The sequence below is a fragment of the Meriones unguiculatus genome, chromosome 6, assembly GCF_030254825.1.
Source record: "Meriones unguiculatus strain TT.TT164.6M chromosome 6, Bangor_MerUng_6.1, whole genome shotgun sequence".
NCBI classification, from domain to species: domain Eukaryota; kingdom Metazoa; phylum Chordata; class Mammalia; order Rodentia; family Muridae; genus Meriones; species Meriones unguiculatus.
This window is the reverse complement of record NC_083354.1, coordinates 107941559-107965915: the sequence shown is the minus strand read 5'-3', so window position 1 is coordinate 107965915 and position 24357 is coordinate 107941559. Positions and strand designations below refer to the sequence as shown.

Below are 24357 nucleotides of genomic sequence, written 5' to 3'. Positions count from 1 at the left end.
GGGAAGGAGCCCAACAAGCTGGGTCATCCTGTTGCCCTGTCTCTTCCAAAGCATGAGTACGGCTTCAGAACTGAAGGGACAGGGACTCCACCTCCAAAGCAAGCATTGCCCTACTGTTATGTGCTAAAATAACTTCTCAGCAAAAAATGCACTTGAAAAGTTTAAAGCTAGTACACCAAAACATTTACAAAGCTCTCTCAGTATCTCAGATGTTTCCTTGAAAAAGACTGTTTTGACGAGGGTTCGTAAGTAGTGGGCATTAGAAGGGTGGGAAGAACCAACGTAAAAAACGAAAGAGGCAGAACGAAAGAGCATCAAGGGTCAAGATATTAAGCTTTGAGAACTCTACAGTTGACCGTCTGACCACATCTCCCAAAGCCTGTGAAATAAATAGCCAAGTCCTTCCTACTGTAGAATCTTCTTTAATCAAACCGTAAGCACTCCCACGCTCACATCTACAGCCCTTTGGTTTATTTAAGCACAGATGTACAAGAGCATATGCGGCGAGATCTAAGACGCTGGGTCCTTTCATGCCCTGCCCTGTACATTTCACATAAACCCTTTGTGTCCTCTGAAGACCAGTTCAACCAGTTCAAGTAGGTTTTCCTCTGCCTCCTTGACTGACTCTAAATTAGCTACTGCTTTCCATTTTGTTTCAACGCATTTCATTGTCCTTCATGGAGTTTTGACTCCTTTATTCAAATGCCTATCACTCTACCATCACTCCTGTCTACTGATGCAACCTCTAAAACAGGAGCAGATTGTGTTCACCTTCCCTACCCTCCACTAGCACCTGCTGCTGCAGGTTAACCCCATCTCCAACCTGGTCTCCAACCGGCTAAGTCTCTTTTCATTTTAGATATGATTCCATAGCCCTGCTCAAAAAAATTCCATTTCACTAGAGCAAACATCTGGGCTACAAATATACCTAAAAGGTTCTCTCTTGTCCATATCCTCACAAGCTTTTGTTTTGTTTGTTTGTTTTTGTTTTTTAATGAATGAAAACTGACTGAGATAAGATGGAATCTCAATGTAGTTTTGATTCGCATTTCTCTAATGGTTAGAGAAACTGAACACTTTTCCTAACCTTTACTAGCAATTTGCATTCCATCTGATTGGACTATCTAATTTCTTTCTTTTTTTTTTAGGATTTATTTACTATGTATACAATGTTCTGTCTGCATGTACACCTGCATGCCAGAAGAGAGCACCAGATCTCATTACAGATGGAAATTGAACTCAGGACCTCTGGAAGAGCAGTCATTGCTCTTAACCTCTGAGCCATCTCTCCAGCCCCCTCATTTCTTATTATATAGTTTGAGGTGTTTCTGTATCTCTATGCTTTCTACATCGCTATTACATTCTATCAAAAGCACAGCGTGCACACATTGTCTCCCTCTCTATACGCTGTCTCTTCGCCTGATGCACTGCTTGCTTTGCTCTGAAGAGGCTTTGTGCTTTCAGGAGGTCCCCATCTGTCAACCTTTGGTCTCACTTCTTGAGCAGCTAAGCATGAACTCTACTGAGCATGCCCTCCTTGCCCCACCTCTCTCCTGCACTAGCTTATTTATTGCTTACATGTCTTCCCCAAAAGAACGTAAACTCTACATGAAAGGGAATTTTGTTGTTGCTCCTGTCATGAAATTCTTGTGTTGTTTTCCTTTTTCAAGTTAAACAAAATTATTGGTTTGGATTATATGTCTATGTAAACATATGGAGGATATCAGGTGTTCACGCTCCACTTTTTTTTTTTTTTTTTTTCTTTTTTTTTTGAGGAAGGGCATCATACTCAACTTGGCACTCCCTGATTCAACTCAGCTGCCTGGTCAGCAATCTCAGGGACCATCCTGTCTCTGCTTCCCCCGAGTTAGAGGTCACAGGTGGGCACTGCTACATTTGGCTTTTATCTGATGCTGGAGATTAAAATCGGGTCCTCGTGTCTATATAGCAACACTCTCCTTCCAAAACTATCTTGCCAGCTTTTTATTTTGCTTTTTTGAGACAGGGTCTTGTTTTGTTGCCTAGGTTAGTCTAGAACTCTCTGCTCAAGTAATATTCAACCTGAGTACTAGTGCCACAAGCATATACTGCCCCAAGGAAAATTTGCAATAGGAGCCATACAGATCTGAGTCCATCTTATATATTCAATCCTTAACAGACAGGTGAGTTATCCTTAACAGAAAACAAGTAAGGAAATGCTGACTTATCCAGATAAGAAGTCCATTAGAGGCAACTTACTGTCTTTTTAGTCTCTATATTCTCTTCTATTTCTTGGTATAAAGGTAAGTGTTTGGCACAGGTTAAATGCTAAAGACACAGTAAATTAGACAGCCATAACCTACAAGTTATCATAAATACAGCATTTACACAGAAAGGCACTTCCTGGGTAAAAAGGCTGACCTTAACTGCGTATCAGTGGAAATGATGGTGAGACAGTGCTTCACCTCTGCTTCTATAGTAACTGAAAAATAGTACTTTTTTCTTCTTAAGATCAATAGCTCAAGCCAAACATTATTATTTAGGCAGGCAGCTTTTCACAGCAAAATGGCATATAATGTGAGAAACTAATCATGAATAAGAAGAAAACACATCAAGCCACACAGAGATGGGATGGCCTGTATACATCACAGATTCAATAGTGGGCATTTCACAATGATTCAGGGACCCTCCAAAAATTTTATTTTTCTAAGGTGTCATACATTCAGTGTTGCTTAATTTGTAGGAAGATGAAAAACTGGTATCTAATAACTGCCAATTCCTCTGTTTCCTCAAAATACCCTCCCTGTATTTGGGGAATTGACCTTAAAGGAATATTTCAACCACTTTCCCAGCATAGTGAACACCTAGAAAGGTTCAGTTATTGGAAAAAAATCTTGCAATTTACATGTACACAAGTCTTGATTGTTAGATCCGTTACATTTACTTTAAAGCCATACAGATGATGTGATTAATGAAATAATTTTAATAATTTTTTAAAATCCCTACTCTTAGAGTAGTTGTCATTTTCTTAACCAATATGAATTAGAATGTAGAACTTCTACAACATGAATACACTATAAATAAGTTCTTAGAAAAGAATACTAGCATTTCAAAAGAATGGGAATAATTGCTCTAAGGCCTTTCAGATTCCTTATATAATTTTTTTTCTTTCCTAGAGATCACTATAAGGACGAGCAGATACTTTTTCCATGCTAGTAATGTATCTACTTGGCAACATAGCAGAGAGGAGAGAAATGACTTGGTTTTGACTCCTGATTGCTCTAACAAGTAATCAAACCATTAATAAGACCTTTCTACAAGCTTTAGTTATTTCACTTTAAAACAAAAACAAAACAAAAAAAAAACCCTTGACTCTATGTCTCATAACTACTTTATTAAGAGCTATTAGGTGATAGAATCAGAATGGAAGTTATATTATGTTAATAAAATGTAACTGATAAAAAAATAAAAAATAAAAAAGGAAGTTAAATTATGAAATATAATATATAAGCATTAACATATGGTAGAATGAAGGGAGGTAATCTGTGCAAGAAATGGTTAAGTTTTAACACGTCCATAAAATGACTTGATAGCCAAAGTAAAGACTTGATCCTGTTGAAAATAATTACCTGCAGGTTTTGCTAAGGAAGGGAAAAATGGAGTAGGGGTACAGGAGGGCATGTGGGTGGCCCATGTGTGCCATAAAGAGTGAAGGACTGAAATGAAACAAGCACAAGGTTTGATCTCCAACATTGCAAAAGAGAATTCTTAAACATACAGTTTAAAAATATACATATACAGATAGTGAATATGCTTAGCAAGAAATCTAACTGCGGAAAGGTATGGAATACAAATAGAAACTACTGAAATAATAACTACTGAGACAACCCAGGTGAAAGCTAACACCTTGTGCTATAGCCCAGATAGTAAGATAAGAAAGGAATGGGCTGACTGAGAGACTGCAAAAGGATTTGAAAAGCTGTACACCAGTGAGTGAAAGGAGACAATTTAAAACAATGCAGAAGGCGAAGAGAAACCCAACATAAATAAAATATATATATTCTATTTCACTCCTGGAACGGGTTATGTTTAGATGTAGTAAATCTGAAATGTGAGCAGGGCATTGTCAGTGTTGGTGCGCTCTCTTAATCCCAGCACTCAGGAGGCACAGGGAGCTGGGTCTCTGTGAGCTCCAGGCCAGAGCAAGCTCCAGGACAGACAGCTACACAGAGGAACACTGTCTGGAGGAAAAATTGTAGTCCAAAAGACTTATGAAATTTTAGAAGGATATGCACACACAGCAGTGATCTGAGTTAGCTGTTTAACGTATCTTAACATCAAAGAGTAAGATAGTGCTGAATAGCAAATATAAAGTTAGTAAAATCAAAGGAGCAGGGAGAAGAGCACACTATGACTCTGCGAAGGCTAGAGAGGTTAAAGACAGTGAAGACCCATTCTTGGTGGGAAGGCAGACAGCTATGCATCCCACCCGTCCACAGGTGCCTAGAGGTCGTGACAGCAGAGTCCCTTCACCTCAAAGTTCTAGAACATGCCCAACTGAGCCTTGAGGCCTAACAACCTTCTGCTCACATGCCATAAAGTATCTAGTTAGCCCTATCTCTTTGTACAATTTCCTTTACAGCATAACGCAATAACCAAGTCCTTTGTTTTCTCTTGTGGCAAAGAAAATACTTAAGCTATATGCAGAATGTTATGTTGAAGACAACAATGAAATATGACTTTGCTCAAAACAGCACATTTTTAATCACATACCAAGTTAAATTTTAGGTACTGGGTTCATTTTCCAGAAGACCTCATTAGTTAGCAATAACACAGGGTTGGCAGTGTGACATTTTAGCAACACATCTCATAAACTTCAAGCTTCAAAATATGTATTCAAATACACGTATGTATTTCAAATGCATACATTTCAAAATGTATTTCAAAATGAAATACATTGTTTTAATTCGGTGAAGACTAAGTAATTCTAGTAATTCTAGTAACTCATCATCTTCCAAGTCAGGAACCTGGAAATCATCCCAGAATCTCCTCTAACCTCCAATTAATGATTTACTAGTTAAATACCTCTTAAAAACATTCCCTGGGGCTGGAGAGAGCTCAGCTGTTAAGAGCACTTGTTCTTCCAGAAAGCCCAGGTTCAATTCCCAGCACCCACATTGCTGCTCACTAACACGTATAACTCCAGTTCTAGGAAATTCAAAACCCTCTTCTGACCTCTGAGGGCATCAGACACACATGTGGTACACAGACATACATGCAGGCAAACCACTAATACACATAAACTAAAATAAATAATAAATAAATAAATATAAATCTTAATTATTAAACCACTAATTAAACTATGTTTGCCTCAAACTTCAGGCTGACTTCATGTATTTAACATCTGTAAACACACTTGTTTCTGAAGGCTGAAAACCAAAGACACAAGCCCTTCTAAAGGAGCCTTTGCATCTTTACCAGCATGATCACTTGTCCTAGAAAGAGTGTCTACAGTTATTTTAAAAATGCTACCTTTTCAGCAGGGTGTGGTGGTGCAGGCCTGTAATCCCAGCACTCAGGAGGCAGAGGCAGGTGGATCTCTGTGAGTTCGGGGCCAACCTGGACAGCCAGGGCTGTTACACAGACTACAACAAAAATGCTAACTTTTCTCTGTTGCCCTTGAAACCCATGGATGACAGAGAAGCTGAAGCCCGGGGAAGCACTTGGCAGCAACAAAGCCTGTGCACCAATAAACTTCATAAAATCTTGACTTCCGTACATCAGTGCGAAAACAAGGCTAACCACATATTTCCACGGGGTTTTCTGACATAGGTTTTACTTAGGCAAAAATAACCAACTTAGCATCTGCTATACTGTAAAACTACAATAAAACATTACATGCAAGGCATTTACCTGAGGAGAGTCAAAAGGGTATCGACTACTAAATTTAAAGAGAAGTTGAAATTTTTCCCCTTCGTATAAGGTTCCTGGTGCACCTTCCATGTCTACAATCCACCTAGGACAGGAGAAAGGAAAACAGTAAGGAAACAAATTTGAAACAAGGTAAAAAGGATTGGGCAAAAGGAAAAAGAGATCATGAGACGCCAGGCACCGGGCGGAGTCTAGCGGTGCACTTCACCCAGCAACTCTCACACTGAGGATCTCTTTGTGGAGAACTTTATAAATTTATTATTATGTGTATATTATATGTGTTTGAGTAATATTATTACGGGAGAGGGGGGCATGCACAACCACAGCAAAACACATAGCTTTGTGGAATTGACCCTTTCCTTCCACCTCTGTGTGGGTTCCAGGGATTGAACTCGGGTTACTACCTTGTGCTTCTATCTTTCTGAACCTCAGTGCAAGGTTGGTTGTCTGTTTGACCTATGCATGTATGCTATATGTGTGCTAGTGCCCATGGAAGCCAGAAGAGGGCATCACATCCCCTCAAGCTGGGGTTAACGGCCTGTTGTGAGCCACCACTGACACAAAGGTCAGGGCATAAACTAGGGCACTCTGGAAGAGCAACACATCTCTTAACTGAAGAGCTATCTCTCCAACCCCAGAGTAACACTCTCTTCCCTATCCAGATTAAAGAAATTACGTCAAGGTCAGAGTCAGGCTTGTAACCCAGGTCTGAAACAAACTACAAACAAATAAAAACTCCAAAGTCTGCTAATATCAGTCTATAATGTGCTCTTCCCTTCAGATCACACCATCTTATTTTTCTTTCCAAAGACTACTTGCTACAATTCCTGAGAACTTCTCAGACAGTATCAAGCTCATTAGTCACCTTCCTGTATTAGAAGCAATGGGAGAAAGTGCTATCAACAAAGGCTACAGAGGACTGTAGCTGAGAAACCTATCTCTTATCAGCATTCTAAAGAAGGGAAGCTAAATTGAACCCCATCCATATACTTGGAAGGTTACAAGCAAGGCAAGGTTACAAGCAAGGCTTTCTACTGCCTTTCCCTGCTAGCTCACTTTTGACACTTTAATGTCGCACACACAGATTTCTACGGCATTTATGTAAGCTAGTTTTGTCTTCAGGTTTAACTGTCAGGAACATAAATGTTTTTGTTAATATTCTGTAACCAATGCTAGCCTTTAGAAAAGGAAATAGAAAATAAAAACAGCAAAGATAAGGCAGCGTTTAGACTTGAATGAAAGTCACTGGGAACGACTATTGAATTACAGCTGTCACATTAGGTTACTGTAGCTGGCCAAATCCTTTAACCTCAAGCTTCTCAGGCACAAAAACATTCTGATTTTAAATATAGGAAAACGTGGATTGAGGCTGCACCTCAGCAGTAGAGCACTCATCAAGGCCCTGAATTTGATACCCAGTACTGCCAGCCAGTATCATCCACTCTTCTATCCAGATAGATAGATGTCCAGGAAGAGCAGAGAAGACAGAGAATATTGGGATAAGGTTCTACTCATGTCTCATGTGGTATGGAACTAGGAATGTATAAAATAATAACATGGGCTGGGCTTAGTCTATGAAAGAAACCAATTAAAGTACAGAAACCCTTAAAAAACATGACAATTCATTTTCGGAATGTATGCTGAGTACCTTCGATATAGAAGGATATAGAAGGGAGAGGGAAATGATAGTACCTATGTTTAAAGGAAAAAAAAATACCTCACACATTTCTACCCTCAGAGGTGGTACACAGTAAATTAAACAAAACACAAAACTGTATAAAAAGCAAAAAATCTGTGAGGGCATACAGATCAGTGATAGAGCCCTTGCACAGGATGCTAACAGGCCTGGGTTCCATACCCAGCTCTATACTCACACACAAACACACACACACACACACACGCACACATGCATGCTCGCTCTTATTTAAAAAAAAAAAAAAAAAAAGCAAAACCAAAACTAGGTCTTTTTTTTCCGCTTCAAAATCCATTTTTCTCCCAGCTGTGCACATGTACTATGCAGGGTGGCAATGCAAGGAAACAGAATTTCCTGGTGCTCCTTCAATTTCTTTACCACTGGCAAACACAACCAATTTACTCATGACATAACAAAGCAGAGTTTTTAAATGACAGCAAGGCAAACATCATTAATCATGCAATATTTGCACGAAACAGGTCAAAGACATGATTCCTAATACTATGTGCAATAAACTTTTAATCTTTGCTAATTAAAAAAGTAATATATGCTTACTGAATTTAAAAAGAGACTAGGAATAGCCACGGCTACATTCGGGGGGGGGGGGTGTATTTTATTCTTACGGTTTTGCAGTTTACTACATCACTGATGACGAGATATAGAGTACTTTTTATTATGTGCACGCTTAAATTATATAATTTTTTGCTTTATTCATAATTAGTGCGGTGTCTACTGTGTGTGGGTATGGGTACGCATGCCATGGCATGGGTGATGATCAGTGGACAACTCTGTGCAGTTGGTTCTCACCTTCCATCTTTATGTGGGTTCCAAAGATCATCAGACTTAGCAGCAAACACCCTTAGCAGCTGAGCCATCTCACCAGCCCAAATCATACAAATTTGAACCATCAAGTCCTTAGGTTCCAATCATGAGCATATGCCTCGGATGTAATTCCAGAAGCAAACATACCTTTCTCTAATGAGTCTCCACTCTGTAACCATTCCTCCTTTTTAAAACGTAATGAATTGAATTTGTTTTTTCACACATTCTGGTTTCTAATAAAGAAATAGGTGTATATATGCTGACCCACAGAAGAGATGGGTTCTACGGTCGAAGACAAGCAGCATGCTAATGCCGTCTTTCCTTGGGGCATGGGCTGTTCTTCAGATTTCACCATGTGGCCCTGAGTGGTCCTGAACTTTCGGGCTCATTCTCCTACCTCAACCTGGCCAGGACTACAGGTAGGTAGAACTGCACTCAGCCAATAAAGCCTTTCTACACAATTTTCAAAGATAATTGCAATATATGACTAAACAAAATTTCTACCTTACAAACTGACTACAGACTATAGGGACAGCATTTCACTGTGTCACCCTTCCCTATCAGTGACACAGTTTCTAATTTATCCTTACAACTAGAGATGCTTTAAAAAAAAAAAAAAAAGTACAATTTGTGCCAGGTAACTCTCTTCCCAGCTTTGTTCTTTCTTTAGCACAGCACGGGCTATTTTACTGACTGTGTCTACAGTATGGTATTCATAGTTCTTGAAGGGTTTCCTGGGCTGCAGTCTGGATGCAGAGCGCATGTGCAGCACAGAGCCATATGGTGGCACATACCTGGCTGTACTGCCAGTGTGCTGGAGACGAAGGCTAGTCCCAAGCTACACCAAAAATAAAAACATAGTAATAAGGGACAAGAGAGACACAAGCACTGTTTTAAGAAAAAAAGGAAGCTTTACAAATTATGTGACAATAAACCTATGGCAGCACAGTAAGGTTAAAGAAACAAATACACAAATATATGGAATAAAATCTTTTTCCTATATTTACCTAATGATGTAACTGAAGGCAATGAAATACAAAAATAACTTTTTTAAAAGTGAGTACATACTTGTACAGCACAAGCAAGAAGGCCTTTAAAAATCAAATACTCACTGCGTAATTGAGTTTTGAACGCTCTTTTCGTTTAAAGTCATTCCAGGAGGTGGATCATTTTGCAACGCCAACAGTTCTTTTTGTAGTCGTTTCTAGAAAATATCAATAGTTTACACTTAACATCTTTCTTCCATCCTGTCTAAAATCGGTGTGATTAAATTTCCTCCCAGTGCTTGAACCTCTTTCTTTACAAGGTCCTCGGATCTCTACGTAATGTTTCCGGTTAGTCCTTCAACTAAGCTCAGCCCCACAATTCAAAGGCAGGTCGGTGTTTTCCCACGGTGCTGCGGTAAGGCGGTTCTGAAGGGCGGCCAGGTACCGCCGTCCACAGCTTCCCAGCTGTGCCTGCCACTGAGGGCGCAGGGCTGCCGCGTGGGCTAAAGACCTACTGCTCAGCATTCTTCCTCTGCTGCTTTCCAGTAACAAACACTCTACTCTGTAGCCATGGCGACAGATAAGCTTTCCAGGGAAATTATGAACGTAACTCATTCCATAAAAGCCTTCTGAAAAACAACTTCAATTCAACTTGTAACCTAATTCTGTATTTATCTTCTTAAATAGGATCATCTGAATACGATTCACTCTCTTAAAGGCTATTTTCACAAACACTTTTCATCGTACAATAGAATAAGGCTGTTTTTGTTTTTGTTTTCTTCACACACTAAGTTTCTAAATGGCTTTCTGTTTTGTACCTTTTACCTGGACGACTCCAGTGTTCGTCTCCTCCCCCAGTTACCATCAGCAGACGTTCCTTCTCGGTGTATACAGGGCAGGGCAGAAGCCACAGGGCAACTGACAGTGTAACCTGTGTTCTGTGTTCCGAGTTTTCAGCTGGCAGGTACGAGGCTCTGAGCTTAATCCTCACACCACAAAAAACCATAACTAATGTTACAACTGTATGCAACATCATACAGAGCCTTTTAAATCACACTTCATGATTTTATCTGGAGTCCTAACTCTGCTCCTCTGGAAGACCCATCTCTCCAGCCCGGCATTACTTACTATGTATTTAAATGTATGTGTGACTGCACATATAACAGTCAGAGGACACGTGGGGGGGGGGGTCGTTTCTCCTTCCACCATGTGGGGTCTCGGGGACTGAACTCAGGTCGTCAAGGCTGGCTGACCAAGCACCTTTCCCCACAGAGCCGTCTCCCTGGCTGTTTAATTTCTAAGTCTTTGGGGATTTTTTTTTGTTGTTGTTTTATTTTATGTGTATGAATTTATGTGTATGCCTACATGTATGTATACCAATATCATCATGCATGCCCAGTGCACTCGGATGTCAGAAGAGGGCATCCAGTGCCCTGGGAACTGTAGTTAGAGATGATCGTGAGCCACCATGTTGGTGCCGGGAAATGAACCAGGTGCTCTACAACATGTGTAACCGCTGAGCCACCCCTCTAGCCCCTAACACCTAATCCTTGGAGTAAAAGAACAAACACAAATATTTATAACTAGCAAATGGTTTCTTAAATGGTCACAGTCACTCCATTCCAGAACTCAGGAACCTGAAGCAGACTAACAAATTTGCAATCAGCCTGGACTACAGAGTGAGATACTATCTTCAAAGACAAAGGGGAGGAAGGGCAGAGGGAGGGAAGGAGAAAACAGCACAGAGAATGGGAGAGGGAGAGAAAGAGAGTTCAAATAATGGAACCCTCCCTGGCATATCTCAGAGACACCCTACTTCAGTGACCTCATTTTGAGAAGAGCACTGTGGAAGTCCTCCACATCTAGAGGACTTTACTAGAGAAGAGTAAAGATGTGGTGACCGAATGAGCCTGTTCCAATGCCCATGCAAACATAAGCTCATAGTGACAAGACAAATGTGAATGCACTAAAAGCAGCCCTGGCATAATCAGGAAAGGAGAGCAGTTGATAAATACGCAGACTAAGATTTTTCAAGCATCAGCTGTTAAAAATGAATGCAGAAGAGCTCTTTCTGGAGCCTAGCACCGTGCTCCTCACCGTGCTTACTGCGTGTGGCCGGATCCACTGATGGCAACTGCTGTGGTATTGGTAAGGGTCATAAACTCATCTAATGCACTCTGACAGCCTGATGCTCTTGTTTTTGTCTTGTTTTGTTTTTTTTTTTTTTAATTGTGATATATTTACTGTCAGTAATTTGTGAAGCCTGGAAAAGTTATAAACACCCCATTTTCACTGAGGGAAAAGCAGACAGGTCTGTGTCTAACCACAGTGCTATATTAGACTACATTTTTACTACAGTCTTTGCCCCTTTGGTTTCTGTTAATTTTTCCCAATATTATGTGCTTCGATATTAGCTTGAGATTTTTCTGTTTAACACAGTGGTATAAGGGGTCCTTCAATAACCTATAGTTATTCAGCATATACATTACTATTTTAGAAGACTCAAGACTACATCAAGAAAAATATTCCCAGTTCTAAACTATGCATTTTTTTCACTGCAATTTAAAAAAAGCTCTCTCATTTCTAAAGTGGCTCCATTTTTACATTACCTCACTTTTTAAAGATTTTATTTATTTACTTTATGTATATTAGTGCTCTTTCTGCATATATACCTACATGCCAAAAGAGGGCATCAACTTCCAGTATAGATGGTTGTAAGCCACCATGTGGGTGCTGGGAATTGCACTCAGGACCTCTGGAAGAACAGAGCCATCTCTCTACCCCCTAATTCATTTTTCTAAAGACTCATTTGTTTGTACATTTGTCTGCTGTGTGTGTGCAGATGTACATGCTGGTGAACACAGAGGCCAGAAGATGCTGGATTTCCTGGAGCTAGAGTTACAGGCACTTGTGAACTACCAGAAGTGGGTTCTGGGATCCTAATTCTGGTCCTCTGAAAGATCAGTCAGTACTCAACGCCTGAGCCATCTCTCTAGAGCTCCATTAATTCATCTTTCGTGTGTACCAACATGTGTTAGCTCTAAGGCACAAAACCAGGACGAAGTTCTGAATTGACAATGGTAACAATAACACAACAATTGTCAAAACTGACAGTAAACGATGTAAAACAAAGTATTCTATATGGTTTACAAAAATGGAATGATTAAAGAACAGGTGGGCAGGGTTGGAGAGATGGCTCAGCAGTTAAGAGCACTGGCTGCTCTTCAAGAGGTTCTGAGTTCAATTCCCACAACCACATGGTGGCTCATGACTATCTAGAGTGAAATCTGGTGCCCTCTTCTGGTGTGCATGAAAACAGAGCACTTGTATACATAAAATAAACAAACCTTTAAAAAAGAGAACAAATAAGTATGTGTACTGATGTTTAAAAAAAAAAAACAGGTATCATATCTTGTAAAAGTTTTATCTCACTAAAACTTGAAAAAGTGTCTTTTGTTGTTATGGTTGTTTCTGTTGGGCAGCTAAAGAGTAGGAATTCTCACTGAAGGAAAAGAGCAATGCAAACAAGAGAAAGAATACATTCAAAATGAAGGAGCAGCTAGCTAAGGTGGCCTATGCCTTTAATCTCACTAACTGAGAGGTAGATCTCCTGAGTTTACAGCCTGGTCTACACGGCTAATTCTAAGCCAGCCAGGGTGACATATTAAGACCCTATCTTAAAAAAAAAAAAAAAAAAAAAAGAGTGTGGACACAGGGAGGAGTAAACTGTGGTAGGGAGGTAATTTATGAGAATAATGTAGTAGGTAAAAGGAAGATTAAAAGACTGGCAGTGAATAGTTCATGTAGTATTAGTGAGGCCCTGAGTTCAATTCCCAGTACTGTAAAATACCAACAAAACTTTCTCCAATTTCATCTAACTGACACTGAGGGTGGAAAGTAAACCACAGGACAGGAGAAAAAAAGAACCCCCTACACAACAACAGGATTACACTTACAACCGTATTCATATCCCCCCTTTTTTTCAGGCAGGGTTGCATGTAATCCAGGCCTCCCTAGAACTTGTTTTGGAGCCAAGAATGACCTTGAACACTGGCTCTTCCTGCCTTCCCTTGCTGGCTTTACACGTGGAGGTGTGTGTCACCATGACCAGCTAGTATTCTAATATTTAGAAATGATTTTCAGTAATAGCCTAGCACTAAAATAACACTATCCAAACAACACAGACGAAAAACTTTCTCTCAACTGAACTCTGGGTTCATTTTCTACAGACCTTAACTTCTGTTATTTGTTATGTTTTCCTCTTTAAGGAAAGGGAACGCCCAAAACAACCATTTTCATTCTTTAAAATAGCACTTTCAACAACCTGAAAAGGATCCAGAAAGTGAGAAATCTGACAGGTGCAGCTCCCAATAGTAAGCAGCACAATGGGGACCTGTAAGTACAAAACTTACTGGAACTGAGGTCAGAGGACTGCCTGAGGCCAGCCTGGCTATAGACCCTCGTGAAGGAGAGGGGTGGGGTTAAATACTTTTCCATGCCCAAAAGGTACAGGAGAAAACAGCTATATACTGAAAGCCAGACTGTGTCAAGGGCTAAGATGGCTTCCATTTCCAGCACTGTGGATATCCTGGGTAACTCTAGAAAACAACAACAAAATAAATACAGTAACCCTGAAATCCAGGAACAGTCTGTCTTTTACAGTGTTGACTTCAACCAAACCTCAACACAGCATTTTTACAACAACACAACCAATAATGGGAGGAAGGAGAAAATACAGCACATAAAGTAAAGCACATCTCAGCCAGCCACGGTGGCACACACCTTCAATCCCAGCCCTATGGAGTCAGAGGGAGGCAGATCTCTGTGAGCCTGGCCCCCAGAGTGAGTTTCAGAACAGCCAAGGCTGCAGAGAAACCCTGTCTCAAAAAAAAGTGAGAAATGAAGAAAAGCACATCTACTGATACTTACTTCACACAAAATTAAAACTGAAATGTTTAAAATTTACATAAAAATACACAGGATACAGTGGGTTCACACCTTTGATCCTAGTACTCAGGAAGGTACAGGCAGGTGGGTCTCTGAGTTTGAGGTTAGCCTGATCTATGTAGGGAGTTCTAGTACAGCCAGGGCTACATAATGAGGCTCTGTCTCAGAAAAATAAACAGGGGCTGGAGGGGTGACTCAGCAAGTCTAAGTACTTGTTCTTACAGAAGACCTGGGTTCAATTCCCAGCACCCACAGGGAGACTCACAGCATCCAGACGTCCAGGTCCTTCAGTGGGCACCTGGTGTGCACATGGTACAGAGCTACACAGAAAAGCAAAACTTCACACACATAAAAGTGAAATAAAACAAACAAACAAATAAGCCTATTAGACAACAGGAACTGTCTCTAAAGTGAAATTATGAGCAGAGGTGGAGAACAGCCAGGACTCCTCTAGCCCCCACCCCCCAACGCCGCCATGCAGTCCTGGCAGAGTAAGGGCTATCCAGAGGGCCAGGCGCCACTAAGGTGAGCAAACATATGGTGGAGAGATGGGAGAGAAGAGAAGCAGAATGGCTGTGTGCACACTGGAGACTTGAGGGTAGTGAGGAACAGCCTGATGTGAGGAGCCTGTGCTGGCACCCGAGGCCATGGTGATGTCCCAGCCCACACTTCCACTGAGGGCTAAGTCTGGGCCCATGTTATCACCATGTGGATGTCCCTGGTCTGGGCTGCTGTCTGGGGCCATGTTGACGTCTGAAGGCAGGACAGAGGTGGCTCTCCCCGCCACCAGCTGTGCCTCGGTAGCGGTGGCCCTGGTGGCATGGGCTTGGGTGAACCAGACCCGAGGGCATGAGTGCAGCAGAGTTGTCCCTGCTCCTCACCAGCTGCGGCACTTGGGAAAGCAGCCTTTACATCTCCCCTGGGCAGCACAGTAGAACTGGCCCTGGTGGGGTAGGCATGGAGCACACTGAGGGCGAGGGCATCGGTGTGGGAGAGCTAGCCCCAACTATCAAGGGTCAGTGCTGGAAAGATGGCTCTGGTGGCATGAGCATGGGAGAGCCTGTCCTGACCCTCACCTGGGCAAAGCAGGAAAGCTGGTCCTGGTGGCACAGGTGCAGGAGAGCTGACCAATTCAGCTACCACCCAGGCCCAGATCCAGGCCCACCCTAACATCTACCCCATCGATGAGGTGCTAGCGTGAGTGAAGGGACCAGTCCTGCAGAACCAAAGCTGCAGGATCTCCATGATACAGGGCAACAACAGGATATCTGAGAGGCGTCCCAGTAAGGATCCAGTACTGATGGTGTGGCAGAAGCCAGAGGCCAGGAACCAGACTAATGACTCATTGCAATGAACATTTGCAAGTAAAGCTGTTCGGGCAAAAGTGTGAGACACTGACTGCAGCTTCAACAGCAAGATTTTGTTTGTTTTTTGGTTTTTGTTTTGGGTTCCTTTTTACTTTATTTTTTTCCTTTTGGGGGTTTGCAAAGGCAGAGGACAGATATGGAGGGATGGGGAGATAGTGGATTTGGGGTACATAATATGAAATTCAAAAAGAATCAATAAAAAGTTAAAAAATGAGCAGAATGACACTATTTTCCAATTTTAAAAATTATCTTTAGGGGGTGGAGAGTTAGCTCAGAGGTTAAAAGCACTGGCTGTTCTTCCAAAGGTCCCAAGTTTAATTCCCAGCAACCACATGGTGGCTCATAACCATCTATAATGAGATCTGATGCCCTCTTCTGGCCTGCTGGCTCACACACAGGTAGAATACTCTATAACTAATAAATAAATAAATCTAAAAAAAAAAAAAAAAAAAAGAATTATCTTGAGTACGATGCACGCATGTAATCCCAGCACTTGAGAAGCAGAAGTAGGTGGATCTCTGTGAGTGAGGCCAGCCTGGTCCACAAAGTTGAGTCCAGGTGGACTGCTGTGAGTTCAAGGCCAGCCTGGTCTACAAAGCAAGTCTAGGACAGCCAAGACTACAGAATGAAACCCTGTCTCAAAAAGAGTAAATAGACCAAGAAATTGCAAGGGAGGCTGCAGAGGAGTGCAAATGTATAAGGAAAATGACAACTTTCCCTTCCCCAAGCCAAAATCCCAGGAACACTGAGGCTGCAGAGACCAATGACTCCCTCTCCACTCCTCAACACACATACATCACGGACCTGCCAGGCAGAGGGACCCAAGAACCTCACCTTCCAACTCAGCCGTTGTGCCATCTGCAACTGTGCCACTCACAACCCTGGTCAGAGATACTTGGCTTTGCAGAGGGCAACAATTAATACAGAGACCCGGAACTGGTCAAAGCGCTGAGAAAGAGTTGATTGTGTTGCTCAGCCCTAAATGGGATATGTACATCAATTCCTTTCCCTCAAGGCCCTGGAACATCATGCAGAAGAGAAGAAAACAAATGTAAAAGCCAGAGAATGAGGAGATATGCTGGGAAATCCTGTCTTCCGCCTTGACGTGGTTGTTATACTCACAAACTCACAAGAGCTATGAGTGCTGACCAAGACCTAACCAAGACCCAGGCAGTCAAAATTCCAGAATGGACAGAAGAGAGGTACACAAGGACCCAAACCCCAGCAGTCGATGGCTGCTGAGAAGGGGAAAGTCACACTCCTCTGCTGATGTGACTACTAGTAGCCAATACCCAAGTGCATGGCCTCACAGACCTAGGTGCATACGGGGGGGGGGGGGTGGGGGGGAAGGGGGTAAGAAGAGGAAGAAGAAGAGGGTGGTTATGAGTAGAAAAAAGCATACATTACAAAGTGATGCATTTTTTAAGATAACGTATGGCCAGGCATAGCGGTCCCAGTCCTTGGAAGGTGAAGACAACAGAAGTTCTCCCACATAGTGAGTTCTAGGCCAGTCTGAGCTACACTGCACAAAAACCCAAGAAACAAGAGTCATGGGTCAGCAGCGAGTACTTGCTGGTTTTCCAGAGGGTCCACTTTGGTTCCTAGTAGCCCTGTTGGGCAGCTCACAATTTGGTTGTAACTCTGGCTCCATGGGATCTGAAGTCTCTACTGGCCTTCCCAGGCACCTGCATACACATGGCAAACATAGACACATGGTGGGGAGTGGGGGGGAGAGCCAAATTAAATAAAATAAATACCATACTTGGGTGGTGGTGGCACACACCTGTAATCCCAGGACTCAGGAGGCAGAGGCAGGGGGATCTCTGAGTTTGAGGCCAGCCTGGTCTACAGAGCAAGTTGCAAAACAACCAGGACTATACGGAGAAACCTTGTTTTAAAAAGCAAAACAAAAATCTAAGTACAGCTTTTAAAATAAATACCTTATAAATTCTTCTAGGCACACACAATTGTTAAGAATGAATTCCTAACAGCTATAGCAAACCATGTCAATCTGAGCATACTTGATACTCTAATTCTGCTCCACAATGAAGTTTCTTTGCAGAATTGTGTCTGCTCACAGAAAAATGGCCATTAAACAAGAAATTTTGAGAAAATTTGTAAGATTATTAATGTTTTATTATAGATGAGAAATATAGTTCTTTGATAGAACTGTAATTATGTAGAAAAACAAGAAATACATAAATATTTCTATAGTTTTAAATCTGATTCTTAAATATCCTCCAGAAGATTAAACTTAGAAATGTTTTAGGTCTCCTGAACGCTACATTGGAAACAACAACAAATTGTATTATAACTAATCCAGTTTATAAGTTGTTCATCTAAAATCCCTATGTGGTAATGTAAAGACACATGTTTAACTGAGGCTGCATGTTAGAACTAACTAAGGAGGGGCTGGAGAGAGGGCTGCTCTTCCACGGGACCTGGATTCCACCCCCAGCACCAACGAGGCAGCTCACAGCTGTCTGTAACTCCAGTTCCAGGAGATCCAATGCCCTCCTCTGGACATCTCAGGCAATGTACACAAGTAGGGCGCAGACACACAGGCAGGCAAAACACCCAGGCACATAAAATAGTAATAAATCTTTTTAAGAAGAAGAAAAAAGAATTACCTAAGGAGTCAAGAGAAAATTCCAAAATGCATGCCAGGGCAATTGACTCATAATCTGGGGACTTGTCAGTTTTCCAGCTGACTTCAATATGAGGTCAAAGTTGAAAGCAGCTGGTTTGAATTGTGTGGGCCAACTTGAAAAACAAAACCAAACACAGCAGAGAGAAGTCACTAAACTTCAGGAGAAAGTGAAAACAAGGAACTTGGCTGCAATAGCACATTTTTGCCAGCTCTAACCTGGCTTACACTTCCAACTCAAAGACGGCCTGAAACCTAAGACAGTCAATTTGCAGTATTCACTGTAGTTTGTATCTTAGCAAACACTGAGTTGGTGAATACGGAACTCGCTGCTCTAGAGGGGACAGAATTCTCTTGTGCTCTAGTGCATCAGTCAACCACTAATAAACCTCATTCTTACGAGTTTCTCTTTAAAGATCCCTTACTGGGTTGAACATACAGTTCATCAGCAGAGCCCTTGCCTAGCACACAGGAGGCCCTACACTGAATACCCAGCGCAACACACAATAACTAAATAAATACATGTCGCTCATTTACTATACATTGTTAATTCATTAACATCAAACTCGCAGCCACAGCACTGTAATTTATGCTTGAGTGAATCTTATCTGACACAAGCATTTTCTCTAAGGCACATGATAGCATGCATGAACTCAAGACCCCTAAATAGCACTTTAATAATAGGCTTGCAGCTAATTTTAAACAGAGAAATCATCAACAAAAGCACAAAACTGCGAAACACAGGGCACCAAATGGACCCCAGAAAGGATGCTTGCTGTCAGCAGAACAGTGCCTTGTTTGACCTTCAGTGTGTGCTTAGGGGAACACACCTTCACTGCAAATGTGATCCCCAAACACTTTCAGAATTGATTCAGGGCTTCAGATAAATTTAAACAAGTAGGTGGATTCAAATACAGAATCTGTAAGAACGAGGACCCAGCATCATCCGGCTCCCAAAGTCCAGCATACCCAATTTCCTTATGATTCTCCTTAGTGTAGCACAAAGTAGGCTTAATTCCTACATTTTATTTGCACGACTGAAGTCAGATTTTATGGAGTCCTTTATAAAATGTAACTACAGTTTAAACAAACAAAAAAGGTTAAGTTTATAACCAGAACACTCACTCTGTAAGATATCTGTCCTGTGGCATTTTTTAAAGTCTAATGCCAGTGTACCTTTTTTAATTAAAATGAAGACTAACACAGAAATACATGGAGTCTTAGTAATAGTCTGTTAGGATAAAAGTCAACTTTCTAGTAGGGCTACAATATAAATTCTCTGCAGTGGCTCTCCACTTACCGGCTTGACACCATCAAACCTGACGAACTTTCAGTGTGGACGACTTCAAAACGAAAATAAGCTGCTGTGTAAATACTCAATACATCCTACACCATATTCAAAAGGAACTTTACATTAACCCAAAGACCTAAATGCATGAGTACAATTCTAGTCTTAGAAAATATAGATGTAGGTGGAGTGGTGGCAAATCACCTCTAATCCCAGCCCTTGTGAGCCAGGGCAGGCTGCTGTGTGTTTACAGGCCAGCCTGGTCTACATGTGTACAAACTCTTACAGGGCTGGAGAAATGGCGTGCTTGCTGAGGACTCTAGTTTGGGTCTTAAGCACCACATCAGGTGACTCACGTGGCCTGTAACTCCAGCTCCAAAGGATCCAAGATGCCCTCTTCAGGCCTCCATCAAGGGCACTCATATGCACACACCCCCACACAGACACACATGCACAGACATAACTAAAAATAAAGTCCAGGGTGGTAGCCCACACCTCTAACCCCAGGAGTTCATTTTTAGTTGCAACATGGCTTCTTCCATGTAGCCTTAGCTGTCCTGGAACTCCCAGAAGACCAGGCTAGTCTTGAACTCAATAGATTGGCCTGTCTTTACCTCCTAGCTGCTGGGATTAAAGGTTACACCACCACCCAGCTTTAATCCATGCACTTCTTAAGAGGAGGAAGCCAGGGGCAAGAGTGATGGCTCATTGATCAAGAGCACTGGCTGCTCTTCCAGTTTAATTCCCAGCACCCACATCACAGCTTATAGGTGTCTGTAATTCTAATTTTAGAAGATCCAACCCTCTCACACAGACATACATGCAGGCAAAACACCAACAGAAGAAGAAAAACAGGAATCTCTGAGTTCCAGGCAACCCTAGTCTACACAGCAAGTTCCAGGCTGGCCAGGGCTACAGAATAAGAACTTGTCTAAAAAAAATTATGATAAGTAAATAAACAATTTAATAAAACCTTCTACAACTGGACAATAAACACAACTTAATTTCTCAAATGGAAAACGGATTTGAACACATACTTCTTCAAAGAAACCATACAAACGCCAATACAAAATGTTCAACATCATTAATCACCGATAAATATAAATTTAAAAATCACAACGAGATGCCACTATATAATAAGATAAACACACATGCTACTATTAGCCAGAATGTATATAAACTGCTTATAAAAATATAAAATAGGGCAACTGCCCTGGAAAAAGCAGTTCCTCAGTGTGGTACTGTGACTTACATACTTTATATTTGTCTTTCAGTATCTAAGGGTTCCACATTAGAAGGTTCCATATTTTCAGATTTATCCAACTTTGGATCCAAAACATTTAGCGGGGAGGATAAGCCAGGTGTGAGGAGGTGGAGGCAGAGGCAGGAGGAATGGCTGGCCTAGGTTAGAATGAGTTCAAGGCCGGTCTGAGCTAGAGAGTGTGATCCTGTGTATGAGGGGGTAGTGGGTGGATGAAGGAGGGGGCTACTTCTGTACTGAACATATTTTTGTTATTATTCACAAAGAAATGTAGTATACTGTCACACACCATTATACTGAATTAAGCTTAAGTAAGCAAGAGGTGATTTAAAGAGATAAGTTTTAGCAGTTGGGAAGCTTAGTCGAGGGGGACAGAAAGTTTGAAACTAGCCTAGGCCACCCAGTACATAAAATACTGGCACACTTACATAATCTGCATATAGTATATAAAAATGTTATGATGACTTACAAAGGATTTAATCATCAAAGAATTTTGGTATGCTAGCTGAGCAGTAATGGTATACACGTTTAATCCCAGCACTCAGGAGGCAGAAGCAGGCAAATGTCTGTAAGTTTGAGGCCAGCCTGGTCTACAGTTCGAGTTCCAGAACAGCCAGGGCTACACAGAGAAACCCTATCGTGAAAAAACCACACACACACACACACACACACACACACACTACAGGTATCCTGAATTGAGCTCCTATCCCCACGTAGACACCAAGAGATAGCTGTATTAGATCATGTTACACAGTGTGTGGAACATAATTCCTAAAACCCTTGGATTCTTCTTACATGTTAGTGTAACTTACATGTGAACTGGAGGCTCCAAGCTATCCTAAGGAGGAAGACTAATCAATGAAGGCTGCAATCAAGGCAATGATACAGTTAGGAGTTTGAGGCCCACCCTCCCAACCTCTAGGTAGAGGCTAAAAGGTGGACGTGATCATCAGTGACCAATGAACTACAACAATCATGCCCCTTAAGGAAACTCCAAAAACCCCCAAGAGGATTAGGTACACAGCTCAGTTGCTAGACTGCTTGCCCAGCATGCATTCAAAGTCCAGCAGTGTATAAACAGAGCCTGAGGGGCCATCCCTGTAAATTCAGTTATATTCAAGAGACAGTGACAGGAAGATCACCAGTTCGGGTTCATTGTCAACCACACAGTGGATCAGCACATGAGAACCTGTCCCAAGGAAAAAGACTAGGTAAGCGAGGCTTGGAGAGCTTCTACATTGACCAAGAAATTGCCTGCATTCAGACTCTAAAACTCGGGCTCCTTAGGAATCTCTCTATCACTTCCTCTGGCTTTTTATTTGTATTCTTTAAAATGCCTTCATTGCTGAAAATGGTGGTAAATGCCTTTACTCCCAGCACTCTGAAAGCAGAGGCAGACCTCCGTGAGTCCGAGGCCAACCTGGTCTATATTAGAGTTCCAGGACAGCCAGGCTGTATAGAGAGGCCCTGTCTCAAAATAACAATAGCAACAAAACTTTTCAAAGTCAGGGGTGGTGGCTTGTGTCTGTAATATCAGCACTCACAACTACGACAAAAACGCCAACAACAAAAACCACAAATTCCTTCATAATACACAACCAACTGTGCACACTGTCCTGGAGTACTGTGAGCCAATGCAAGAAAATTACTGAAGGGGAAGGGGAGTTAGTTAGCTGAGACTCTCCAATTGGGAGGCTAGTCTGACAGAAGTCGGAAGTAAGTTGGAGGCTATGCTTGCAACTGGCATCTAAGCAGGGGTAGTCTTGTAGGACCTGACTAACTCTGGCAGCAGATAAATGCTTTCTGGAGGAAATGAAGTCAGTAGTAAACTATCAAGTGTTTTGAGTACAGAGCATAAAGTTTTCTCTATGGACCTAGAAAGTTAAAATACAGCTAGTCCACTCCTCAATACACATCTGAAACAAATCAAATATGCACAAACAGAAAAATGTGAACAGCATGATCACAGCACCATTGTTCTTCCCAACCGGGAACAATCTGAGCTACCAACTGATGAATGAAAGCAGGAAACAAAATGAACGTGGCAAAAGGAGAGACAAACCCCTTAAAACCATAAAATACACTATTGTTTATCTCCACACCCTCTGATAAGATCTGCAGCACAGATAAACTCCAAGATGCACAGCTTCCGAACCCAGCTATCCTGGCCTGACGCTGGGGCAAAGAGGGACATGGGAGTGACTACAAACACACAGGCTCCTTTTCCGGTTGATGAGAATATGAAAAACAGTAGTCATGATAGAGAGTAAATCAAAAACCTTGCAATACACACTTTATAACACAGGAATTTTATTTTATTTATTTATTTTGGACAGGGCGTGTTCCATATATGACCCAAGCTTCTTGTGCTAGACAAAACTTCACCACTGAGCTAAAACCCAGCCCACACACTTCAAGTTAAAGGAAAAAACTAAGTCTTTCAAAGAGACATGAAGGATCATAATTTTACTTGGCTAATTCTCAAATTATGAAGGTGACTGATGGAGAATGTACTCTAATTGGAATCCATACTTCTATTCTTCCTATGATATGGAAATAAAAAGCCCTCATATGACAAATAATTATAAAAGAAATCTATTTTGTTTTCTGATAGTCAAAGACCAGAAATCAAAAGAACAAACAAAACTCGTGCACAAGAGTTTACATATGGAGTCCTGTGGTACCATAATTAAAACTCATAAACACCTCAAAAAAATTCATGAAATAAGATAATCTGCAATTTTATCAAATAGGACCGCTTACCATCCCTATCTTAAGCCTAGTAGAAAAAAAGGTTACACAGCTCTTAAAATGCAAAACTAGAATCAAATCCAAATTTACTGGATTCCAGAAGCTGTACTCATTCATTCATTCATTCATTCACCATTTACAGAGGGCCTCCTATATACTAGCCATCGTTGCACGCCGAGGAAATGGGGAGCTAATTAATTTTCAACAGACCCTAATTCTCAGGTGCTTAGAAACGTGAGTTAGTGTGAGGGAGGAGTGCTGTTTGTACTAGGTAGTCCAAGGACCTCACTGAAGAAATGCTCCAAGGATTTGAGTTAGGGCTGGGGGGGGGGGGACGGGACGGGATGGGACGGGACACGCCTGATGGAAACAGCAAGGAGCCAAAGCATAACAGGAACCTGAGTATCTGGGAAAGGATACTTAGTTCAATGGTTCTCAACCTTCCTCATGCCGAGACCCTTTAATATAGTTCTTCATGTTGTGGTGACCCCCACCATAAAATTATTTCATTGCTACTTCGTAAGTGTAGTTTCGCCACTGTTATGAACCATGACGTAAATATCCGAGATGCAGGATCTCTGATATGCAGCCCCATGGGGTTTAGGACCTACAGGCTGAAAACCCCGTTCTTAGTCCTATCACAGTCTGAAGAAAATAAGGAAACCAGAATCAGGCTGTGACTGAA

At 41.6% G+C, this 24357-nt stretch overlaps 1 protein-coding gene across 2 annotated transcripts in view; it reads right to left on the bottom strand.

Moving 5' to 3' along the window:
* Nucleotides 1-24357, bottom strand: part of Ube2w (ubiquitin conjugating enzyme E2 W) — a 56084-nt gene that overhangs the window by 25407 nt on the left and 6320 nt on the right. For both annotated transcript variants that reach the window (XM_060385815.1, XM_060385816.1), the window contains exons 2-3: nt 9538-9629; nt 5893-5995 (exon numbers count right to left, since the gene is read on the bottom strand). In XM_060385815.1, coding sequence (XP_060241798.1) covers nt 5893-5995; nt 9538-9629 — 195 coding nt within the window. The remainder of the gene's footprint in view (nt 1-5892; nt 5996-9537; nt 9630-24357) is intronic.